General features: G+C 32.0%; 1 protein-coding gene across 8 annotated transcripts; it reads left to right on the plus strand.

Annotated features, from left to right (window-relative positions):
- The first annotated feature begins 40 nt into the window (after positions 1–40).
- Positions 41–22,150, plus strand: LOC145740280 (condensin complex subunit 3-like). 8 transcript variants are annotated; one of them, XR_014181385.1, is made up of 28 exons: positions 41–243; positions 564–723; positions 2,259–2,456; positions 2,513–2,653; positions 2,866–2,988; positions 3,140–3,263; positions 3,601–3,829; positions 3,881–4,075; positions 4,169–4,280; positions 6,041–6,259; positions 6,698–6,969; positions 7,192–7,324; positions 7,732–7,959; positions 9,425–9,542; positions 10,375–10,422; positions 11,696–11,892; positions 12,075–12,236; positions 12,388–12,716; positions 12,877–13,034; positions 13,092–13,211; positions 14,226–14,339; positions 15,450–15,551; positions 15,614–15,751; positions 15,807–15,923; positions 16,416–16,529; positions 19,128–19,208; positions 21,474–21,575; positions 21,952–22,150. XR_014181385.1 is itself a non-coding variant. In XM_081995724.1 (27 exons), the coding sequence occupies exons 2-27, from the start codon at positions 616–618 to the stop codon at positions 22,053–22,055; spliced, it is 3,972 nt and encodes a 1,323-aa protein (XP_081851850.1). In that variant the 5' UTR covers positions 41–243; positions 564–615; the 3' UTR covers positions 22,056–22,150. The 8 variants fall into 8 exon arrangements, 6 of the variants coding, with proteins under 6 accessions (XP_081851850.1, XP_081851847.1, XP_081851853.1 ...); XR_014181386.1 differs by lacking the exon at positions 16,416–16,529; XM_081995724.1 differs by lacking the exon at positions 21,474–21,575 and having other exon boundaries at positions 13,092–13,223; positions 14,250–14,339.
- Positions 22,151–22,243: the final 93 nt, after the last annotated feature.

A 22,243-nucleotide genomic window follows, 5' to 3' on the forward strand; every position in this document is an offset into this window, starting at 1 on the left:
TATTGAGTTGACAGTTGGCACTGTTGGCAGTTGCAACAGTTCAAATTTAGACGCGGCGTCCCGTCAGTTCAGTTTGGTTTTTGCTTTTTTTAATCTAATCCTAAATTAATTTGTGATTGTAATTGTTTTATTTACATCTTAAAATACATATGTATTTACATTCAAAAACAAATTAATTTTTTTCGACTGATGATAGTGGATACAGACTCTAATCTATCTACATAGTGCTTGTTGTGTGACATGGTTTGTTTACATTCATTTTATTTTAAAATTTTGAGGCTAATTAGAGGCATTTTGGCTTTAGTGTTTACAGTGTCTCTCATTTTAACTCATTCTAACAAAACAGGATGGTCTTTGTTGCTATAGCTTAATCTCAGGTTAACACTTTTGCCAAAATACACCTAAAGGCTTGTTTATTATTATTTTTGGACAAGCTGTCTAGTTTACAGCTACAACATTTACTCTAGTTCTAGTTGTAAGTTGCTTCTTCAGCAGTTGCTTGAATCCTTTGATTGTACAGTATACTAATCCAAAATCCTGTCTAAATTTTATTGTATTTACAGATACAATTTTATTCAAACCATATTTTCACCAGAGATATTCCATTTTGGCAAGATGATAGAACAAGAGAGAAATCAGATTTTATGTATCCTGGAGAATGCACAAAGTGGACCAGCAAATCATAGGAGAAATTTTTTAAAGCTACAGAATCTTTACAAGCAAGTAAGTGGCCAAGTTTCAATTATTATAATATAAGGTAAAACTACTAATAGATGACACCTCTTGGTCCTCCTACCAATAGATGACACCCTATCAAAAGTCTAAAAAGGCCAAAATATTTAAGTGAAGGGATTGAAATCAGTTAGTTGGTCCCCAATAAAACTGCTGTATTTACCATAAACATTGACCAAATTTTAGATACAGTATGTTGGCTTGAAATCAGTGTGCAGAGAGAGAGAGAGAATTAGCCATGTTTTTAAGAAATTGGGTACCAATGTAACTTTGCCAGTGTTATCTATTGGCAAAATAGCCAGGTCATCTTTTAGTAGAGCATATTATCTATTGACTAAAAGACATGTAATCTTTTAGAAAATTAGGCATAGGCTGTGTCATCTAAGGCACTAAAATCACATTGAAATAGTTATAAATTTGTTGTCCAGTCTTTTATAGGTGTAGTGATATGTTAGTTTTATCATTATCATATTATCATCTTTGGTTAATAATATGTATGTTTTGGTATATGCCAGTTTCATTTCTGGTTTCCTAGCACTTGCAAGGTGCTTTTAAGGACATCTTAAACTAAGTTAAGATTTGAATGTGACAGACTAGGTCCAATATACCACAGTATAAGCAACCTTAATTACTTCTTAATCCCAACTTAGGGAGTGTGAGGGAAAGAGGCCTTTACCTTTTACAATCCATTAAAATTAACACTTAAAATCATAATAAATTCACAAAATCAAAATGATCATATTCCTAAAACACTTTTTCAAGTTAGTGGATTCACACCAAAGGGTGTTTTAGGATCTCCATGTCCTTAATTTGCTGACCCATAAGATATGCATGCAAGAAATTATAATGATAGTTAAGACTATTCTACACATTGTCTAGAAATGTTCTCAAAATAATATTGTAGTTAATAAAAAAAATGAATTTACATGAAAAAAACATGCAGGGTGTCAAAATCAAAACTTTTAATGTCTCTGAGGAGTAAAATTATGTATAATAATTCATAGTGCCCACTAATTTCCAATAACACCTAGCAATACCCACTAATTTTCTAAATTACCACAACTGGCGAATTACCCAAAATTAGAGTTACCATATTTTGGGTGTGGGGTTAAGGACCCCCTAGTAAACCTCAGCATGCACTAAAACTCAAAAAAAGTAGTATTTCAGCTGCACACAAATTTTATTTATATTTAACAATCAACAAAAAGTACAATTCAATTGTATTGGTAACATACTAGAGATTGTAATATTTTTTCTCTGTAAATACTTTATGTATTAGGCTTGGCAGTAAGTCAAGTTTCAGTAAATAAAAATGTGTATTTGAAAGTTAAAAAGGGTCCTAGTGAGATAATTTTAAACCAATTCAAATGTTCAATTTTCTTTTTAATCCAATATCAGACATGGCTGAAAGATTTTCAGATAATTTGTATTTATGGTTTGGAAAATTGTTGTGCATTAAAGACTGCTGTACTATTTAATAAATAAATCCTGGAAAAAATGTCAGTCAAGTCATGTTTCTTTTTTAGCTGGACACAAAGGACTTTACATTGTTTATTTTAAAAGTAATAAAGAAAATGATTCTACAAGACTACCATAACCCTTTTGTTAAAAATATACTTGATTTTATGGGCTGTTTTGTCGGACAAATTGCAACATTGGAAAATGACCCAGAACATAGTTTTGAACATCCAATGTTGCGGAGCCTTATTAAAGGTTTATCAGATGTAAGTCTTGATGTGCATGTGACAAACAATTATGCTAACTATTCTTATTTTACCAGGAATTCAATAATGAAACAGAGAATGTTTCTTTAAATATATGCCTGTTTTATTCCTTTATATTAAACAATGTCGGCAATGAGGTTGTTGTCAACAATGATCTTGGAGACATAGTCCAAAATGTTCTGCTTAAAAGTTTAAAGGTGAGTAGTTATTTTGCTTAACATTTTTCATTTTTATTGTATTTATTTTTTGCTTAATCTAGATGCAAAATCAAATTAAAAAGCTGTTTGTAATTAAAATATTCTATTTTATTGGGAGTATGGTACTTTATGTCTTTCATATCAACTTACATCAGTTTTTACTTATATTCCTAACAAGATAAATGTGAATTGTCAACTGGTGAATGTTGTAGGATCATCGAGCCGATGTAAGAATTCAAGGTATCATAGCTTTAACTAGACTTCAAAATCCCGTTTATGAAGACTGTCCTGTCATAAAAACTTTTAAGAACTGTTTAGGGGATCCAAATTTTAAGGTAAGTTTTTACACTAGAAATGCTCAAAATGTTGTTAGGTATATGTAGTAAGCTATATTCAGTTAATGACATTTTTCATTACTGTCTCACAGATTGGTGTAATGAAACATTTCCTATCTCATATTGTAATATACTATTAAAGTATTTTTAGGTGAGACGTGAAATAGTTATGCGACTTGCTCCGAATCAAAACACATTGAAACAAACTGCCAATGCTGTTCGAGATTGTCATCCCAAAGTTCGCGCTGCAGCATTTCGGCATTTAGGTGATATAGGTTAGTAAATACAGTAATTTTAGTTCCATGTTTTGCGATCAAATCACAAATTTCGCCTTTAAAAAGGGTCATCTTAATGCAAATTTTTCTTATCCACTAACTTAGCCAGTACAGGAAAATTGATAAGAAGACAATCAACTTATGTTGATAACTAATGCTGTGAAAAATATGAACTTGAAAGGAATAAATAAATATTCATAAACACCATCTTGTAGAGCTTGAAAAATTGCAATAAAAAGTATTTGTAGTTTATGTGATTTTCAATAATAAATAAAAACGAAAATCTAAAAGACATTTTCGAGATGGATCGAAGTGCAAAAGACAATATTATTTTTAGGTATAAAACATTTGAGAATTATACTGAGGCAACATGTGTTGCATAGCGGATTTTTGGAAACTCATGATCAAACCAAACGGGTATTTTTGGATTATATGTTGCCAAAATGGTTGTCTAGCGCAGAAGGCTCGTTTCTAAAGTTTCTGCAATTGATTAAGCTTGACTCGAATGAACGCGACATTGAACAAACCGAATTCTTGACCCAAAAACTGATGGGAGAATTCGTTAAGTGAGTAGGAGTAGGGAGGCCAAATTCTGTAAATAATGATTGACATTTAAGTTCCCACCCTATCGAACGATTAATAGAAGAACTTCGACTAAATGAGGACAAATTAATCCCGGAGAATGAGATCCGAAGCGAACAAGCTGTTTATTGGAATAGCTTATATAATTATTTGCAGGAGGCTAAAGTTTCTGATGATTTGTTAGAATCGGCAGTGCCCGAATTGAAGTGTTTTTCCGATTACATTGAAAGGTAAGTAATTGGCATATCCTGTTTTTTTATTTTTTGCTTATTCTCATGATCTACATATTGAATATCGTACGTATGTTTTGGTTTCTATTATAGATTAATAGAATTAAGATATTCCAATACAATGGAACAATGGGAGATTCTAGATTTTCATCATTTGCTGTACCAGTTGTTTGCTATGACCCTTAAAATGAACTTTGCAGATGAGGTAAGATCAAATTAATTATTGAAAGTTATAATTTTTTAAAATGTCATACAATGGAGAATTTTGTCTAGGTAGTTAGGTAGGTATATGAGAACATTCTTTGTATGATAAAATAGTCTGAATACATTAGAAAATATAAGAATAAAACCAAAAATGTGTGATATAGTGAAAAAGAACAAATCCTTATATCAAAACTTCTTAGACTATTTCCAAAAGTAAAAAGTCTTGAAAAACTTGCTTGATTGAATTTTCCATATTAAGGCTATTTTGAACCCTCTACTGATAACCTTTTTAAAATGCCAAAGAGTTTTAAACCTTCCTAAAACTGTTTTAAATTGCCTAAAGCCTCTAGGACCATTTTGAATGTGCCAGAGACATTCTAAGAAGTGCCAGAGCCCTCTACAAGTGTCTTAAACCTCCAAAATCCAAGTTGCCAGAGGTTTCTACAACTATTTTTAAAATGTCGGAGACTTCTAAATGCTATTGAATAATATCTTTTAAAAAGTGTCAGAAGTCTCACAAATGTTTTAAACGTTCCTAGAATGGTTTTAAATTGCCAGAGACCTCTAAATGCTACTGAGAACCTTCTTAACAGTGCCAGATGGTTTTACAAGTCTCTTAAACCTTCCTAGAATTGTTTTAAATTGCCAGAGGTCTCTAGAACCATTTAGAAAGTTTCATAGGCCTCTGAATGCTACTGGGAACCTTGTTAAAAGCGCCAGAGAGTTTTAAAATTGTTTTAAACCGTCCTAGAATTGTTATAAAATGCCAACGGCCTCTAGAATCGTTTTGAAAGTATCAGAGACCTCTAAATGCTACTGAAAATCTTCTTAACAGTGCCAGAGGCATCTAGGACTATTTTGAAAGTTCCATAGACCTCTAAACCTTCTAAAAATTGTGTAATTTTTGGTATATAAACATTTATTGGTTGTTTATACAATTTATTGTGTAGCCCCTGTCTTGAGTTATACCGTAAAATTCTAATCATTTTGACAGTCAATTCATATCACATTTTTAATCACCGACATACTTTTTTTGCTGTTGATTGTGACGCAACAGTCAGAAATCATTGAACAGACTATAATATAAACCCCATTTGTCACTTTGTATGAATCCTTATTAATTTGTGAAATAAAAATATCTACAAGTCTCCGTTGAGTATTTAATTGATTATATTAATAATAGTAAGTAAGTAAGTAAGAGATTTATTTAGCATAATAGCTACATATAAAAAACAATATGAATAACTTAAGTAAATAACAGTATAAAATCATAAAATCCTTTAACCTATACCATCCACCTACGACATCAAATATTTCCTCAATAAAACTTTAAAACCATGAAGAACGTCACACTCTTTAACATTACTCGTTAACATATTAAAATCACTCAAGCCCTTACATAACACCGAATTATTCACCTGACCAGAATTACATTTCTGTGTCAATATGAAGTCCAAAGCATTTCTTGTGCTATAAGCGTGTACATCCCTAAATAATTTGGTTTTATCACAAATATACTCCGGTAACAGGTTATGTCTTAATTTAAAAACAAATACATGGACATTATATGCAATTTTCTGTTTCACGGATAACATATTTAAAACTTGAAGCATTGTCGCAACAGGGGTGTACCTATTGCACTTCAGTATCGTTCTCATAGCACGGTTGTGAACAATTTGGATTCGATCAATTTTAAATAATTCGATCAATTAAATAATAATCATACTTAAAATGGTAATTTGTTTTTTCTTGTTTTTGTAGGTGGGACGACGTACGTTAGACCAGCTAATTAAAAAATTATTCAAAAACTACTCTCTGCAACCGCGACTTCTGACAAAGTTATTTAATATTTCTTTAAAGTTGAATTCCCATAGAATAGATGGTTTCATAGATGAAATGTGCAATATAATCACCGATATTTGGAAACCTTTTGCTCCTGTCGCTCCTACCGAACGTCAGATTATAGACAAACGCTGTAAGGTAAGTAATTTGCTGGTATTTGCAATTATACAGAGTATTCCAAATTAACCGGAAAAGCCTACTTTTTGTCACAAAGTGAAAGCTGTAAAGGTGAAATTTGACGCGGACGAAACAAAAATCAAATTTGCATTTAGATGTTATATTAACGATTTTTGTCAAATAGAACTCTAATAACTATTATGACCAAGATTAATCACTTGAAACCACTTTTCCTGAAAAATTATGCGCCATCTGTCGACAAATTTTAATTTAATTTAGACACCCTATACACTTGTCTTGTCTGTCTTGTTTCGGACTTCATGTCTAAAGTTGTTGTTATGTTAAGTTAAGTCAATTTGGAAAAAACTAGTATTGAAATCGTGTCTGTAGTTTGAAAGAACATTACTTCTAAAATTGATATCTTCTGTATCACTTAGTTTGTATCATTGTTGATTTTAGATGGCAGCAATTACTGTAAAAATTAATGTTATGGAAGACGAAAAGGAACAAGCCATTGAGGAAAACAATTTCTTAAAAGCTCAATCAATTAAAGTTGCAATAGAGCAGAAAAGATTAGAACTACAAGAACTGAATGCTGAGGAAGTAGTTACTCAGCAAGTACGGGTCACCAAAAACGATCCTATAACTTTATGCCGTTGTTTAGATCTTCTTATTGCCCTAATCCGGCAATTAAGCGAGAATACCATGCCACTTGCTTTGATAAGTCTCAGGTAAGAGTATAGTTTTTGTTGTCGTGTTGGTGTGAAGCTTTGTTAAACTCTTGATTTTGCATGAAGGTTAAAACATAATTATAATTACCCAAAGAATCAATGGCGTAATCTTTTTCAGCTTTCTAGAAGTAAATACGTAAATAACTATTAAAATCTCTATTTATTATTTTTTTAGGCTCAGTTTTCCTAGTTTAATTATGTATTTTATTTTTTTCTGTTTAGAGATGATTTCCTGATACCACTAATGGGAAATCAAAATACTGAAGTTTGCTGGCGTGCTTTTAGAGCATTAGCTGTATTTTGTGCTACTAACGAGAATATGGCCAGAGAGCATATACATGTCCTAACTACGCCGGTAAGTGAACAGTTTGTTGTGTAAAATTTGACTGGTATAAGTTCACATATGCAGCATAAGCCCTGTTCGTGGGTATAATTTTGCAACACTTATTGACTAATTACAAACAATATGGAAACACTTGTCAAACTTAAAGCGTAAATTAAATCATAATTGAATCAAACTGTTTTTATTGTGGTTGGACAATCATTAATCCAAAGCGATTATTTCATTCGTCCATATAGTAACGTTATCGAGCAAAAAAAGAAAAAGAGACACAACATTCAATGGCGTGTAGAACATTTATATTTTTTACACTGTAAAGTTTAATTTAATTTTTTAACGTCTCTAGTTGTTGTTTGATAATTTGACACAGTAATTAAATCTAAGTCTGTTTGTGGGTGGGTTCAAGTGGTACATACTTTCAGGTGACCTTCTATGGAAACACCAACGTAAATGTCAACATGCTAGTTGACTCAATTAGTGTCATAACTGACCTGATTCTCCTCCACGGCACCAAATTTTTCTCCGGAGAAGGAGATGATGATAGCCCGGCAACTAGAACGTTGTATGTGGAGAACCTGAATTTGGATCTACTAAAACAGTTTTCGATTGACTACTTTATTTCTTTACTTCTAGATTTGCTGGATGGAGAGGTAAGTACAGTTTTGTAATACTTTTTTTTTCAACAGTATTTTAAAAACTCTGCTTGCAATCAAAGTAGACAAAATTAGTAACTGCTCGGGTAGTTGAACAACTTATTCATTAATTATAATTTTCTAATGATTGCCGTTAGTATAAACATAGGACCGCAAAGTATTTGCTTTTCTGTTTAAGGATTTCAAATAAAAAAAAAATATATTTGTATTATATGGAACAAGAGTCCATAAACAACTGATGACTAACTTTACTGAAATATGAAAGTTGTCCGGGCTTATAATCCATAAAAGCCTTCATAGTATGATTATAACGTCAGTTGCACGTCATAACACAGGGGATTCTATTGCCAACCGAACTTACCGGAGTATAACATTGCATAGATACGGAAATTAAATTATGCGCCTTATAATACGTTGACAATAGTAGATTTTCTTGCTACGGAGCTATTTCGATCACCGATTATCTCACCCTATCCTTATACGTCTTGAAGTGTCAAAGTTTGAAGTAAATATTAGCGTTTTCGAAATTTGTTGTGACCTGTGATCCTATTTTACGTTCCTGTGGTCATTAAACGGTTCACTTGTAGACAAGCAACATTCCATAACCTGCCACGTAGCTGTCTGTTATGCCAAAACCGTCGAATACTGGCTCCAAACAACTTTATTCTATTAGATTTTTGTGTGAAGCTTACGTGTATAGTTTGATCTAAAAATGTGTCTAGTACTAAGATAAGTATTACCATTTACTAGCATGAGTAAGCTTATTCAACCAATAAAAAAACATTGAATTGTTAAGCTCCTACCTGAAAATCTACGCAAATAAACATGTTTCCATTATTACTCAAAGTTTATACACAAATGCCGAGTAGCTCTCAAAATCTCAACTCAGGGTATTTGATGACCTAAATCTTAAACACACTTAAACTAAGCTTCCCTCACTCTCAATACCGCTAAAGTTTAATTAAAACGGTCAAAACCACTCAGACCTTTCTTCTTCTGCAATTCAAAATGTAAACAAACACGGTTCTGACATTAGACATTTGAAAGTAAAATCATATTCTTCAATTTCTGTTCGTTTTTTATAACATTGACAACGCCGTCCATTTTCACCGTGATGACGTGCAACTAAAATTATAATAATCAGGCTATACTTGTGTTAGAACTCGACTAGGGTAATGTTATTTTCAACTTAGTTGAAAATATTGTAAAATTCTATTTTTAACAACAAAATCCCCACCAGATGAGTAACTCGTCTCAACCAACTTAAAGAACATATGTGTAATCACTTTTTTAATGGATCACTCTGTATTCTACTGTCAATTCTCTTCAACTTTATCCTTCTCTCCTATTTAAGCGGAGAAAGTGAATAATCTAGGTGAAAAATGGAGCATTTTCTACAACCTTGTTTGTTTTTACTTTTTTTTTTAAATAAACTGTATTTCAAAAAAAATTATCTATTTAGGATGACAAATTAAGAGAAACCGCAATCCAGGCTTTGGCCAATCTCATCGTAAACGATTTTCCCGTAAATTATATGTTGGTCACAAGGCTAGTGCTAAAGTGGTACAGCAAAGTAACTCGTAAGTATTTGATTTTATTATTGGTTTGGTGTTTGTCAGTTGTAGTAGTTTTATTATATCGCGTTTAACTAAACGATTGACTGTGATCAGTCTAACTTATACTTGCATGAATCTGATAACTGACCGGTAAAACATTTACTAATGTCTTAAGTAGGTATAGGTGTATCAATGTTTTTTACATAAAATCATTTTTTATTGTTTTATATCGCGCGTCTATGTTTGGCTGCTTTGCTAGCCATTCATTTGCTTTCGCTATTATTTTGCTGCAAAGCGCTTAATAACAAATTCTTCTGTATTTCCAAGATATTTTTTCCAAATGCAACCTTCATGCAGTGGTTAGTTAATTCAAAGCAATATGTTAAATTCTAAAAATATGTCTTTGATTTTTCTTGTTTTTGTATTATTCCAATCCGATTTTGTTACACGCTGTAGATACGAAAAATGCAAAATTGCCATAATATGGCATTCATATTATGAAATCAACGCTAATAAGAGAGAACCACTAATTCTCGCGACAAAAATAGAAGTGTCACCGTGTCTGAAAATTTGAGTTTGTTGGAGCGCAGGTGAATTTAGAATTGATCAAACGACCATTTTATCAGGAAGCTTGATTGATTTCTTGTTACCTTACACTTATACACTTTAATTTTTTAGATTAATAACGTTGATTTAAAAAAGTTAAAACTGTATTTGAATGTAGTAAAAAATTATGGACATACACATCTGTCTTAGGTATTTCAATATTGCTCCGTTTAATTAATGAGCACAGATCCCACAATCAATTATACCGTTTTGACCAGTTTTAGTAATCATCAATGTATTGTCCTTTTAGCCAAGACTCCAGGATATCGCAAATTCCGTAAGAAAGTTGGATTTACTGGTACTATTGACATACCTAATTATATATGCGCTTTTTGTTTAGTTGCATGGCTTTGTAATCAAGTAGTAATATGAAAATAAACATAATCCACTAGAAGTGTTTTGAACGGCTTAGAAGCAAATAAATAAATTTCCATTTATACATATAATAATAATACTCATTAAGGCACACCTATTATTATATTTTTCTAATACATTCAATGTAGTGACAGAAAAATCGGATTATTTAATATACGCAAAAATAATGTCGGAATTAAAATAAATGTATGTATGTATGTCCATTCAAAACACTACTAGTCAATAGTAATAGAGGGTAGCCCAGTTTTAAGTGTCAATAATTCACCATTTGATAGCCCACCAAAGATGTGGTAATTTTTTTAAAAAACTGTTCCCAAGGGAAATACAACTCTCCGAAGTTCAGAAAAATCGTTTTTTTTGTCCATAATTATCCGATGGTTGAAGAAATTTTGATCAGATTTGGTACAAGAACTTATGGAATTGATACTCATTACCGAGTCCAGAAGAAACCTACAAAAATAAATAAATAATAAAATACAAATACAAATAATGTAGCTGGTAGCTCAAAATAAGTGAATCTACCCTCTTGTATCTAAGTCACAGGACAATTTAGACAATAGTCACTTTCGGCAAGTAATAAATAGCAATTTTATAAGTATTTAAACTACATTTGATCGAAATTGCTTCAACCTTTTCAACAGTCTAATTACCACAAAAAACACAATTGTTGGAGCTTTGGAGGATTGTATCTCCCTGGAAACAAGTTTTTTAAAGAAAAACGGCAACATCAATTCTGCTTATTCTTTGAACGACCAATCACTCTTGCGGTTGAATTTTTATAAAATGAACTATCCAATTTTTGGCCAACCAGATATCAGTCTTTTTTTGGGTTTTAAAAGTCCGTTATCTCGTAAATGAAGTTTCAAAACAAAATTTTACAAGAGATATTTCCTTTTTCGAATTGAACAAAAAAAATAAAAGAAACTCATTTCACTTTTGAAAAATATACAGTGGAGTGGAAAATAGGGTGAGCAAATGAATGAATTTCAGTATCTACGCCACTGGAAAATTTTGACAAACGTCAAAAGTTATCACATAAAATCTGATTTTTTAAACTGAACTTGCCAGGGCTGTATTTTCCTTAGAAAGCATTTTTCAGCAAAAACCTATTTTTTGATGGGCTATCGAATGGTGATTACTTAAAACTGGACCATCCTGTATAGAACAAGTAAAATTTTCAAATAAACGTAATTTAGAGTCGACTCTTCAACAAGTTATTGGATTTCTCCTGATCGGTTTCGCTAAGAAAAATGTTTCCAACAAAGAAATTATTGTCAAAGCTGTAGTTCCAATTTTAACGAGACTTGCTGAGGCGCCTCCTACGAGCCCATTGGCAGCTATAAAGATAGATGATCCGATTGCATTTCTATGTGCTCTTACCACCGAGGAAAAAGTAAGTCATGAGTCACATTTGTTGGTTTCTGTTATCTTCTTCTGCTTTTTTTCTTTGAAAGTGTCACTTATACATCTAGTTTGTAGAGCTGTATCACCTGATGCTTGAATACCAGTTTTAATGTGTTTTAAGTTAAAGTGTTTGTTTATTCATTTTACAGTTTCATGTACTGTCACTTTTAGGGCATCGTGCACACTGAATTAGCAAAAGTTTTGTTAAACGAACTTGCTAAAGAAGAACTTGGTGCCGCTTCCATCTATTACGCGAAGATGCTTATGGAGTTGCATTTACCTTCCAGTGACTCGCCAGAACTTGTTGCCAAATGTGAATCAATCTCAGTAATGGTGAGATGTTTATTTTCCTATATGTTTTGTATATAATCATTTTGGTTTGGAGGAGTCTAGTAATTCTATAATAATACGTACAGAAAAACTATTTATTCATTTTCATTAAACATTCAATACAAACTCTTACCGTGATTTATTAATTATATAGGAAAATGCTTGCCCGAAAGCTCAACAAATACAAAACAAACTAAAAGCGTTTGTGAGTAAATTACGAAACCAGTTCAATGCTGCGTCAAAAGACGTTTCCGCTGTCACTGAGGAATCTAGAGTAGAAGAAAACTTTGAAAATTCAAATTCAAATATATCCGATGTGGCACCTTTACGAAAGCGAAATAGACGACTAAGTGCCGTAATTGAAGATGTGTCATCTTCGGACAGTGGCAATAGGTCGTTGGGTGAAAGGACAAATGAACAAGAAATTATTGTTTCAAAAAGACGAAGAACAGAACCTTCAACCCTCAGAGAAAATGGTCGGCTGTAAGTAACTTTATTATTATATTCGGTTGTAAGTAGTTTTGACTGTTATAACAGGAAATTTTTCTTAATATTATTATTATGTTAGATACTTTACGGTTAACTTTCATCAAACACATTTTTAGTTTAGTAATTTCAAGAGAACTTTAAACATATTTTTCAGAGAAACACTTAACAATGTCACCTCTACAACGGTTTCGAGGCAGTTATCTTCTTCGTCCAGCTCGGACGTAATTTCTCCCACGCAAAGTGTCACTCGAAGTTCACGTAGAGTGCTAGAACGATTGAATAATGAGAAATCAGTGACTAACATTGCTAATGGTATAAACTGTTTATTTATTAGGTTTTGCAGTGTCATTTATTGTCATTTCTTAATAGGTTCAAGTGCAAAACAGATGTTAGACAGCTCGCTATGTGTTTCGGATTCTGACATTTCAAATTCTCAGTCGTCTCAGAAAAGTAATGGTTCAACAATTAAAAAAAACAACGCTACCAAAGGTAAGAAAATTAGTATATTACTTATAGAGGGTGTCTAAAAAGTCTGGAATATTGCAAACGTGTCGAAAAGTACTGAGTTTATTTTTCTCAAAGTTCGCGTATTATGGTAAATAACAGTGCATGCCGTGAGTGTGAAATAGGGTTTGCAAGTATACAGGGTCAGTCACAAAGTATACCAATTTTGTTAATTCAAACCTAACACTCTGTATATTACTTCAGATTTTAAGAGCACTCATAAAGACCAACATAAATCTCAGAAACACGTTTTTTTCGAATGCCGCAAGAAAACTTTTCTAAACCCTGATTTTTGCAACTTTTGAGCACAGTTTGACAGAGACAAGATTGTTTGTCAAACCTACTTGGAGTGAGAAATTGACTGTTTTAAGCACATTTTTGGAATCCTCATTAAATTTCCTGTCCAATAACTTAAAAAACACTTCAAGATTTGATACAGTCAGGGAGAAAAGTGGTGTCAAGGTTTGAACTGTCTGAAACATAGTTTGAAAGAACAGTCACGGACAAAATAGTCTGTAAAACCCACTTGGAGTGAGAAAATGGCTTTTTTAGGCACATTTTTGGTATCCTCATTAAATTTTCTATCCAATCACCTGAAAAACTATAAAATTTGGTATAGCATGGGAGAAAAGCGGTGTCAAAGTATAAACTGCCATAAACACAGTATTTGTAATTTACTGGTCAAATTTTCTTGGTAAAATATTTACTTTACCGGAAAAAACCAATAACTACAAAAATGTGCAGGAACGAAACAATTTTAATGTTTTTGTTTATAATATTTTCAAAACACAGGAGGTTTTAATAATTGAAAAATTTAATTTTTTGTCATTTTTATGTGTAGCGAATAGATCACTAATTTTGACAAATTCTGTATAATGTAGAACAAATTTTCTCCCTTAAAACCATCGCCCAAGACTTAAACTACCTTTACAATCTAAGTTATAAACTGTTTATTTATTTGATTTTGCAGGGTCATTTATTGTTCTTTTTTTTTAATAGCTTCAAGTGCAAAACAGCTGTTAGACAGCTCACTATGTGATTCTGAAATTTCAAATTCTCAGTCGTCTCGGAAACGTAACGGTTCAACAAATGAGAAAAACAACGCTACCAAAGGTAAGAAAATTAGTATATTACTTTTACAGGGTGTCTAAAAAGTCTGGAATATTGCAAATATGTCAAAAACTACTGATTTTATTTTTCTCAAAGTTATAGTAAATAACAACGCATGCCGTGAGTGTGAAATGAGGTTTGCAAGTATACAGGGTCAGTCACAAAGTATACCAACTTTGTGAATTCAAACCTAACACTCTGTATATTACTTCAGATTTTAAAGGTACTCATAAAGACCAACATAAATTTCAGAAACACGTTTTGTATCGAATACCGCAAGAAAACTTCTTGACCGCACAGTTTGACAGAGACAAAATTGTTTGTCAAACCTACTTGGAGTGAGAAATTGACTGTTTTAAGCACATCTTTGGAATTCCCATTAAATTTCCTATCTAATAACTTAAAAAACACTACAAGAAAGGGAGAAAAGTCAAGGTTTGAACTATCTGAAACACAGCTTGAAAGAACAGTCACGGACAAAATCGCCTGTAAAACACACTTGGAGTGAGAAAATGACTGTTTAAAGCACATCTTTGGAATCGTCATTAAATTTCCTATTCAATAACCTGAAAAAACACTATAAAATTTGGTATAGCAAGGGAGAAAAGCTGTATCAGAATATGAACTGCCAGAAACACAGTATTTATAATTTACTGATAATTTACCGGTCAAATTACCAATAACTCCAAAAATGTGCAGGAAGAAAGAAATTTTAATGTTTTTTTTATAATATTTTAAAAACACAGGAGGTTTGAATTGAAAAATTTAACTTTTTGTCATTTTTATGTCTAGCGAAAAAATCACTAATTTTGACAAACTCTGTATATTGCAGAACAAATTTTCTCGTACAAAACCATCGCCCAACACTTAAACTACCGTTACAATTTAAATTTTTTACTAATCCTAGTGGCATAGCAACAAAATTTTTATTGGAAACATGTTTGAGGGAACAAAAGTTAATTAATAACTCCCAAAACATGAGCATTAAGTATGGGTGAGGGTTAAACAAAAATAATTAGAATTAAATAGTGAATCGAATGTTACAATAATATTATGATTTCAAATATCTGTAGCATTTATTTGACTAACTTGGCTTATTTCTTTTGTTATCAGACAACACTTCTAAACGTTCAAGTTCTCGAAGCAGTGTTCAAAGTAAAGAAGAATTGAATCCTCCGACGCCAAATAAGTCTGAGGAGCAATTAATGTCAAATCGTAAGCGTGTTTGTTGATAAAATAAGTAGCGATAGTAAACTGTCTTCATTTTATTATTATAGAAAGGTCAAAGCGCCAAAGGTCGCTGGTTGTATCATTGCGCAAAGTTGCTGTTGGAAATTTAATTTCTTCAAATAAATCAGGAAGGGCCAGGCTTCTAGACCAGAACACGGACGATAGCGACAGTTCCATCAGTGAAAGTAAAATATTCTACTAACAAACTTGATTTAGGGATTTGAGTTTTTGTCTTTTAAGGGACAAATGCTAAACGAAGACGAATAGAGACGAGAAAACATGATGAAACCTTAGTTACCTCACAGAGTAAACAACAATCAGACCACATTATTCCATTAAGAGAATTACAGATTAGAGGTTAGTAGTAATAGGTATAATTAATATTAATTTATAGGGGGTTAATACGTATTACACATTTATAGGGTACGTAGAGATGAGTGCCCAAATTCGAGAGTATCAGTAGGGGGTGTCTATTTTTCGTCAGTTATTATTCAAGTTAGAACCATGCGTTTTTCCTATACTTCATTTGATGCAGAGTTTTTAAAAAATAGTAGCATTTTGGGACACTTCCTGTATTTTTGTTATTCATTAAAATATCGTAAAAGTAACAAATAACCCTTCAATAGTTACTTTTTTCGACATGCCATGGTGTTTGACAAACTTTTTTTTTGAAAATTGGACAGCCTCTATATTTTTACAAATGTTTTTGAATTCAGTAAAAAAAAATGGTGAATTACAAAAAGTAAATAAAAAAAAATAAAACATTGTTGTAAATTGTTACAAAAAGTAACAATTAATAACAATTTTATACTGCCTAGACTGCAGTTCTTATATGCTATATTTGTTTAGTTATTCCAACGAGACTTACTTTTCCGTCGTCTGATGATTGTACGTTGGATAGTTCAAATTCCCAAACTGATAAAAGAATCACTCGCCGATCGTTAAAAGGAGAGGACAAAATATGTAAGTCAGATTGGGGAGGATTTTTTTAAATACTAACTAACTGTCAGTGTTCGTTTTCAAATAATGCCACCTGCTATGAAAATATGTCCGATTTTCATTGACAACCTTGTAAACATAATTTGAGCCATTTACATTCACAAGAATATACAATAATAGTAGTTTTCCTATTCAGTGTGCAAAGTTATGATTTCCCACACGCGAAAGCAGTTAGACGAACGACGCGAAGCGGAGTTCGGATAAGCTTCAAGTGCGGGAAAACTACTTTGCACACGTGTTAGGAACAATATTTTTTCTACGAATGAAATATCTATACATTTTGTTTTAAATTTTTATTGATATTAAAATCAACATCTTATAACTATTTATTGTTATTAACAACATTAATGTTAAATGTACAGTTGGTCGCGTTTTTTAAATTGATCGCAGATTGAGCAACTGAAGGTAAAATACTGGTACTTGGAACTGCTTCACTTTCTTTAGGATTGAAGGTCAGAATTTTGTTACTTAATCCTTTTTTATAACTTGTGGATTCATCAATGTATTCTTCAGCTACCGTAGTCGATTTCCAACCCCCCAAGCGTTTTATGTCAGTGATTCCTTCTCCAGAATCGGCCAGGAACGTTGCCAATGATCGACGATAACTGTGCCCTGTGTAGAGTTCTGGATTTGGCAACTTCAAAAAAATAGCTATTTCAGAAGGCATTTTTTCCAAAACTGTTTACTCCAACACTTTGCGAAAAACATTTACCCTTTCTGTAAACTAGGAAAAAACTATTGTTTGACTTTTTTGGACGTAGGCCGGTGTATCTTCTGTACAGTTGCAGGTAGGTTCCGTTATGAACTTCTTCTGATATTATAAAGTTTCTTGCTGTATGATTTTTGGAATCCCTAATTTTAACAATTATGAGGTTTCCTTTGTCTTCAATATCTGTAGTGGTTAAATTGGGTAGCTCTTCCCTTCGACATGCACCAGCAAGTCCGAATATAGTGGCAACTTTAATTAACAGGTAAATTTCATCTGGTGCGGAGTTCATAAAACTGAATATTTCTTCTTTTGTAAAAATTTTCGCCTTTTTAGGTTTAAAACCAACATTCTGCTTTTTCAGAAATGCAGTGAGCTTATAAAATTCACCGATATCGATGTCTCTTTTTATTTTTATTACATTTTTGAGCATTGAATACTTTGACCACATTGTGTTAGGTTTGAATTCTTTGCTTAAAGTAACAAAATACGCTAAAAGTACGTTTTCCTTTAAGGTTTTTATCCCCTTTTGTTCGCACCATTGGGTAAACAACTCGTACTGTTTCTCGTATTTTTCTCGCGATTTGAGAGGCAGCAATTGCAAACTAGCCATGTTGGCGGCTTTTAGAACATCTTCCAGAAGTTCATCTTCAGTGATATCCATTATTAAAATAGTTTTTTTAACTTAAATAAGTAAGAATAAACACTGTTGTAGACTTTAAATTGCATATAAATGCGCTGTTTGACAATGAGCTTTGGTTTCTAAGGAAACAAGCCTCATTTTCAAAGACAGAGACAAGGTGGTTTATTTACCTAAACTGTACGGAAGAATAATGTGAAAAAAGTCGTGTTTTTTATATGAAACCCCTGAATATTATTACATTTTTGAATTCTACGCAAAATTCTAAGCAGATTTTATGTATAATAGTCTATATAAAACCACTGTTGCAAGGTATAATCAGCATTTTAAAAAGTGTGCGGGAAAAAATTTTTCCCGCATAGTGTGCGGGAAAGTGCCACTTTGCACACACTTTTACGTATGCAAAGTAGCTTATTTGCAAACATTCGTAGAAAAAAGAAATTGTGGTTCAATTATAATTCATTTTTCTTCAAAATTAAATTAGACTTTTACTGTTGTTTTACATCTAATGTCTAAACGATATATTTATAATTAAACGTGCTCAATCCAGTTTCAAAATTACGCCATCGTTGCCGACAGGCAGTGTTATGTGGCGGATCTTTTGTATTAATAAGAAATATCACTTCTTCTAGTAATATAACATTGTACTTTTAACTAACAACACTTATTTTGTGTCTTGTTTTTTTAACGCGCAACATAAGATTTTACGTGGTTAATTCCCCAAAAAAAAGCTAAAGGCCCAAACCATGTTCTTTTGGCAGGGCAGGTAGTGTGACATATTTTGACTGCATTACGGACATCTTTTCAGATGCTGTTTGGTTTCAAACGGAGGTCACTTTGAACAATTCTTTTAAAAAAATACTTCTTTTGTACTTAACTTTCTTGATAAGTTAATACTTGCATTTAGTCCACCCTGTTTTACTTTCTACGCCAAACTTTACCTGCTATCTGCCCTACAAGTATCAAAACCAACAAGCACCTACCATACATACAGGGAGCATGGAAGAAAAATCTTTTCGAAAAAAGATGATTTTTTGCGAGTTTTTAATCACTTTTTAGACTGAATTGTTAAACCTACTTAAGCTTAAAGCTATCCGTCAAGTTTTACACCTGTAGTTCCAAAATAACATGGTATAAGATGCGCGTTAAAAAAAACGCACTGTATAACTAACTAAACACTTTTATAAAGTAACCTTCTTGTATACTTTGTTTGCAGCTATTCATAATTCATCTGAGAATATAAATTCTCAACCTGATCAGAGAGCCACTCGTCAAAGTTCAAAAAAACAACGCCAAGGTAAGCCTACTTCCACATTTTTCATTTTTATCTTCTCCAGAGTTATTACTCTAAGGCCGAGTTGTACAATCAGGGTTCAAAGACGGGTTCAGCTGAACTCGACTGGTACTTGAACCTGCCCATAAGAATAGCATTGCTGTCAAATTAATTTGGTTTGTGACAGCCAGTGAGCAAAAATTTTCCTATGGGCAGGTTCAAGTACCAGTCGAGTTCAACTAAACCCGTCTTTGAAGCCTGATTGTACAACTCCGCCTAATTATTTTTAATACAACTTCCTGGTGTCCATATTGATTTTTGTTTTCACGTGACTGTTTTCACAATTCAGCTGAATTTTGGTTTAGAAAACAGCTACTAACTTTAGCAACCTTAGAACCTGGTTCAAGTCAGAAACGTCACTTTGACAGCAATGCAATTCATATGGAAAAGTTTAAGTAAGAACTAGTCTTTGAACTGTGATTGTACAACCGGACCTAAGTATCTTTGAGTTTTTAGACTTTAGCAAATTATTGAATTTTTTTTTCTCACCTGAATGTTTTCACGCAACTCTTTAGGAATTGCCTTCTGACAGTCACGTGCCTAATTTATTAATTCAGCTGAATTTTGGCTTAGAAAATTGCTACAAACTAGCTAACTTCGAATTTTTAGAACTTAGCAATTCAAAAATGGATTTTTTAGTCATATGACTGTTTCCAGGCAACTCTGGTTTTGGTTAACCATTATTCTATCTTTAAGAATTGTCTTTTTTAAAGTCACGTGACTGATTTAATAATTCAGCTGATTTTTGGCTTAGAAAATAGCTACTAACTAGCTAACTTTGAATTTTTAGAATTTAGCAATTCAAAAATTGATTTTTTAGTCACATGACTGTTTTCAAGCAACTCTGGTTTTGGTTAACCATTATTCTATCTTTAAGAAGCCTTTTTTAAAGTCACGTGACTTTCATAATTCAGCTGAATTCTGGCTTAGAAAATAGATACTAACTAGCTAACTTTAAATTTTTAGAACTTAGCAATTCAAAAATGTATTTTTTAGTCACATGACTGTTTCCAGGAAACTCTGGTTTTGGTTAACCTTAATTCTATCTTTAAGAATTGTCTTTTTTAAAGTCACGTGACTGATTTAATAATTCAGCTGATTTTTGGCTAAGAAAATAGCTACTAACTAGCTAACTTTGAATTTTTTGAATTTAGCAATTTAAAAATGGATTTTTTTTGTGACTTTTTCCAAGCAACTCTCGTTTTGGTTTATCAGTATTATATCTTTAAGAATTGCCTTTTTAAGGTCCCGTGACTGATTTCATAGTTCAGCTGAATTTTGGCTTAGAAAATAGCCAAATTTTTCTTAGGAAATAGCTTCTAACTAGTTAACTTTGAATTTTTAGAATTTCGAGATTGATCTCATAATTTAGCTGAATTTTGGATTAAAAAATAGCTGAAATTTTTCTTAGGAAATAGCTTCTAACTAGCTAACTTTTTTAGAGTTTGGCAAGTTAAAAATGGATTTTTTCAGTTTTAAAATGATGATAATATAGTCAAGATATCTCTTTTTTTAATAAACGCATTTTTCTATTTATTTTTTCTTCAAAAATAATGTACAAAAATGTTTTTGTAAAGTTTGATACTCAACTTGGTTATATTGGCGATATTTCATGTTGATTGATTGCAAAACAAAAATGTATCCAGTTTATAAAAGACCCTAAAATTCTTCATCCAGATATATTCAATTGTACTAAATAGATCCTCCTTTCGAGTACAGACAAGTTACTGAATTTTAGTTTATAATTTTAAATAAAAAATTAAAATCATAATGTTGCATAAACAGCAAGGGTGAAAAATATTAATTATTTCAATTATCATTGTTTTGCTATACGCAATTATAAATAACTGGATGTTTTGCAAATTAAACACTACTCTCTCTTATAAATAGTTTTATGGTTGATGCGTTGTGTCGTTTTTTGGACCCTTTGTTAGAATACTGTAGGTAGTTTTTTGGAATGTGGTCCAGGTAAAAGAAAACAAGTTTCGAAGCTTGACAACTTGTGGTTCAAAAGTCAAAAGTTCAAAAGGCCGACTGGCCTCCTCATCAGTGAGCTAACTACAAGAAAGTCAGAAAAACTGACAACAGTACTGTGCTTAAGAGTCAACAGGTAATTTGTGGAAACGACAAAAAATAAATAATGAAAAGACAAAAAAGTGGATTGTGAATATGATAACTCGCAAAGTTTTTCCTTTTTATTTCCAAAAATTTAATTTTTTTTGTGTGCAGCGTGTCTTCAAGACGGAGTGAAGAAGTGTTTACGTAAAAAATAACAAAACTAACCAAACAAATAAAACTCACCACAACGCGGAGCAACTCCCTTCAAAGAAGGTAAGACAACTTTCTAATGATCTAATTTTTCGCATTTTTATATACTTACTTGCTTTTTTCTTATATTTTTTTGTATATCATTTATAATAACCTTCTAAAAGAGTGACGTTTTTAAGCTTGTAATTTCAAGAATTACAAACTTTCAAGCTGTGAAATTTGTTTTCTTTTACCTGGACCACATCCCAAGAATCTACCTACTGTATAATTAATTGTGTTTTATGATAAAATATAGATAATTACAATGTACTGTGTCATATAAATATCAAATGCTACAACACTTTCACCTATTTTGTACCTTTCAATTTTTTTAATTGACTAGCATATTTAAAATCTTCTTTTAGTTCTTATTGTTACGTAAATAACTATTTAATTTCAGAGTCAGTATCTAGAGGATGCGCTGAAAGTCCACAGGTTTCATCGCGTACCACTCGTTCGCTTAAACAAAAAACTAAAAATAGAGGTAAGAGAATATCTAATTAATGTGCTCAACCCTAAACGTGTACGAAGGCATTACTTGTAAAAGAATAGTTTATCATATCATTTGAAGTGTTCATATTAATATATTTTTACAATTGTTTTATTATTTCTTCTTGACTGTGTATTTTGTATGAAACCACCCTACCGATTTACTTCAAAACGCACTTAACGCTGTTCGATGTTCAATGAAG

Source organism: Ips typographus, linkage group LG1 (assembly GCF_016097725.1).
Source record: "Ips typographus isolate SLU linkage group LG1, UJ_Ityp_2.0, whole genome shotgun sequence".
Classification (NCBI taxonomy): Eukaryota; Metazoa; Arthropoda; class Insecta; order Coleoptera; family Curculionidae; genus Ips; species Ips typographus.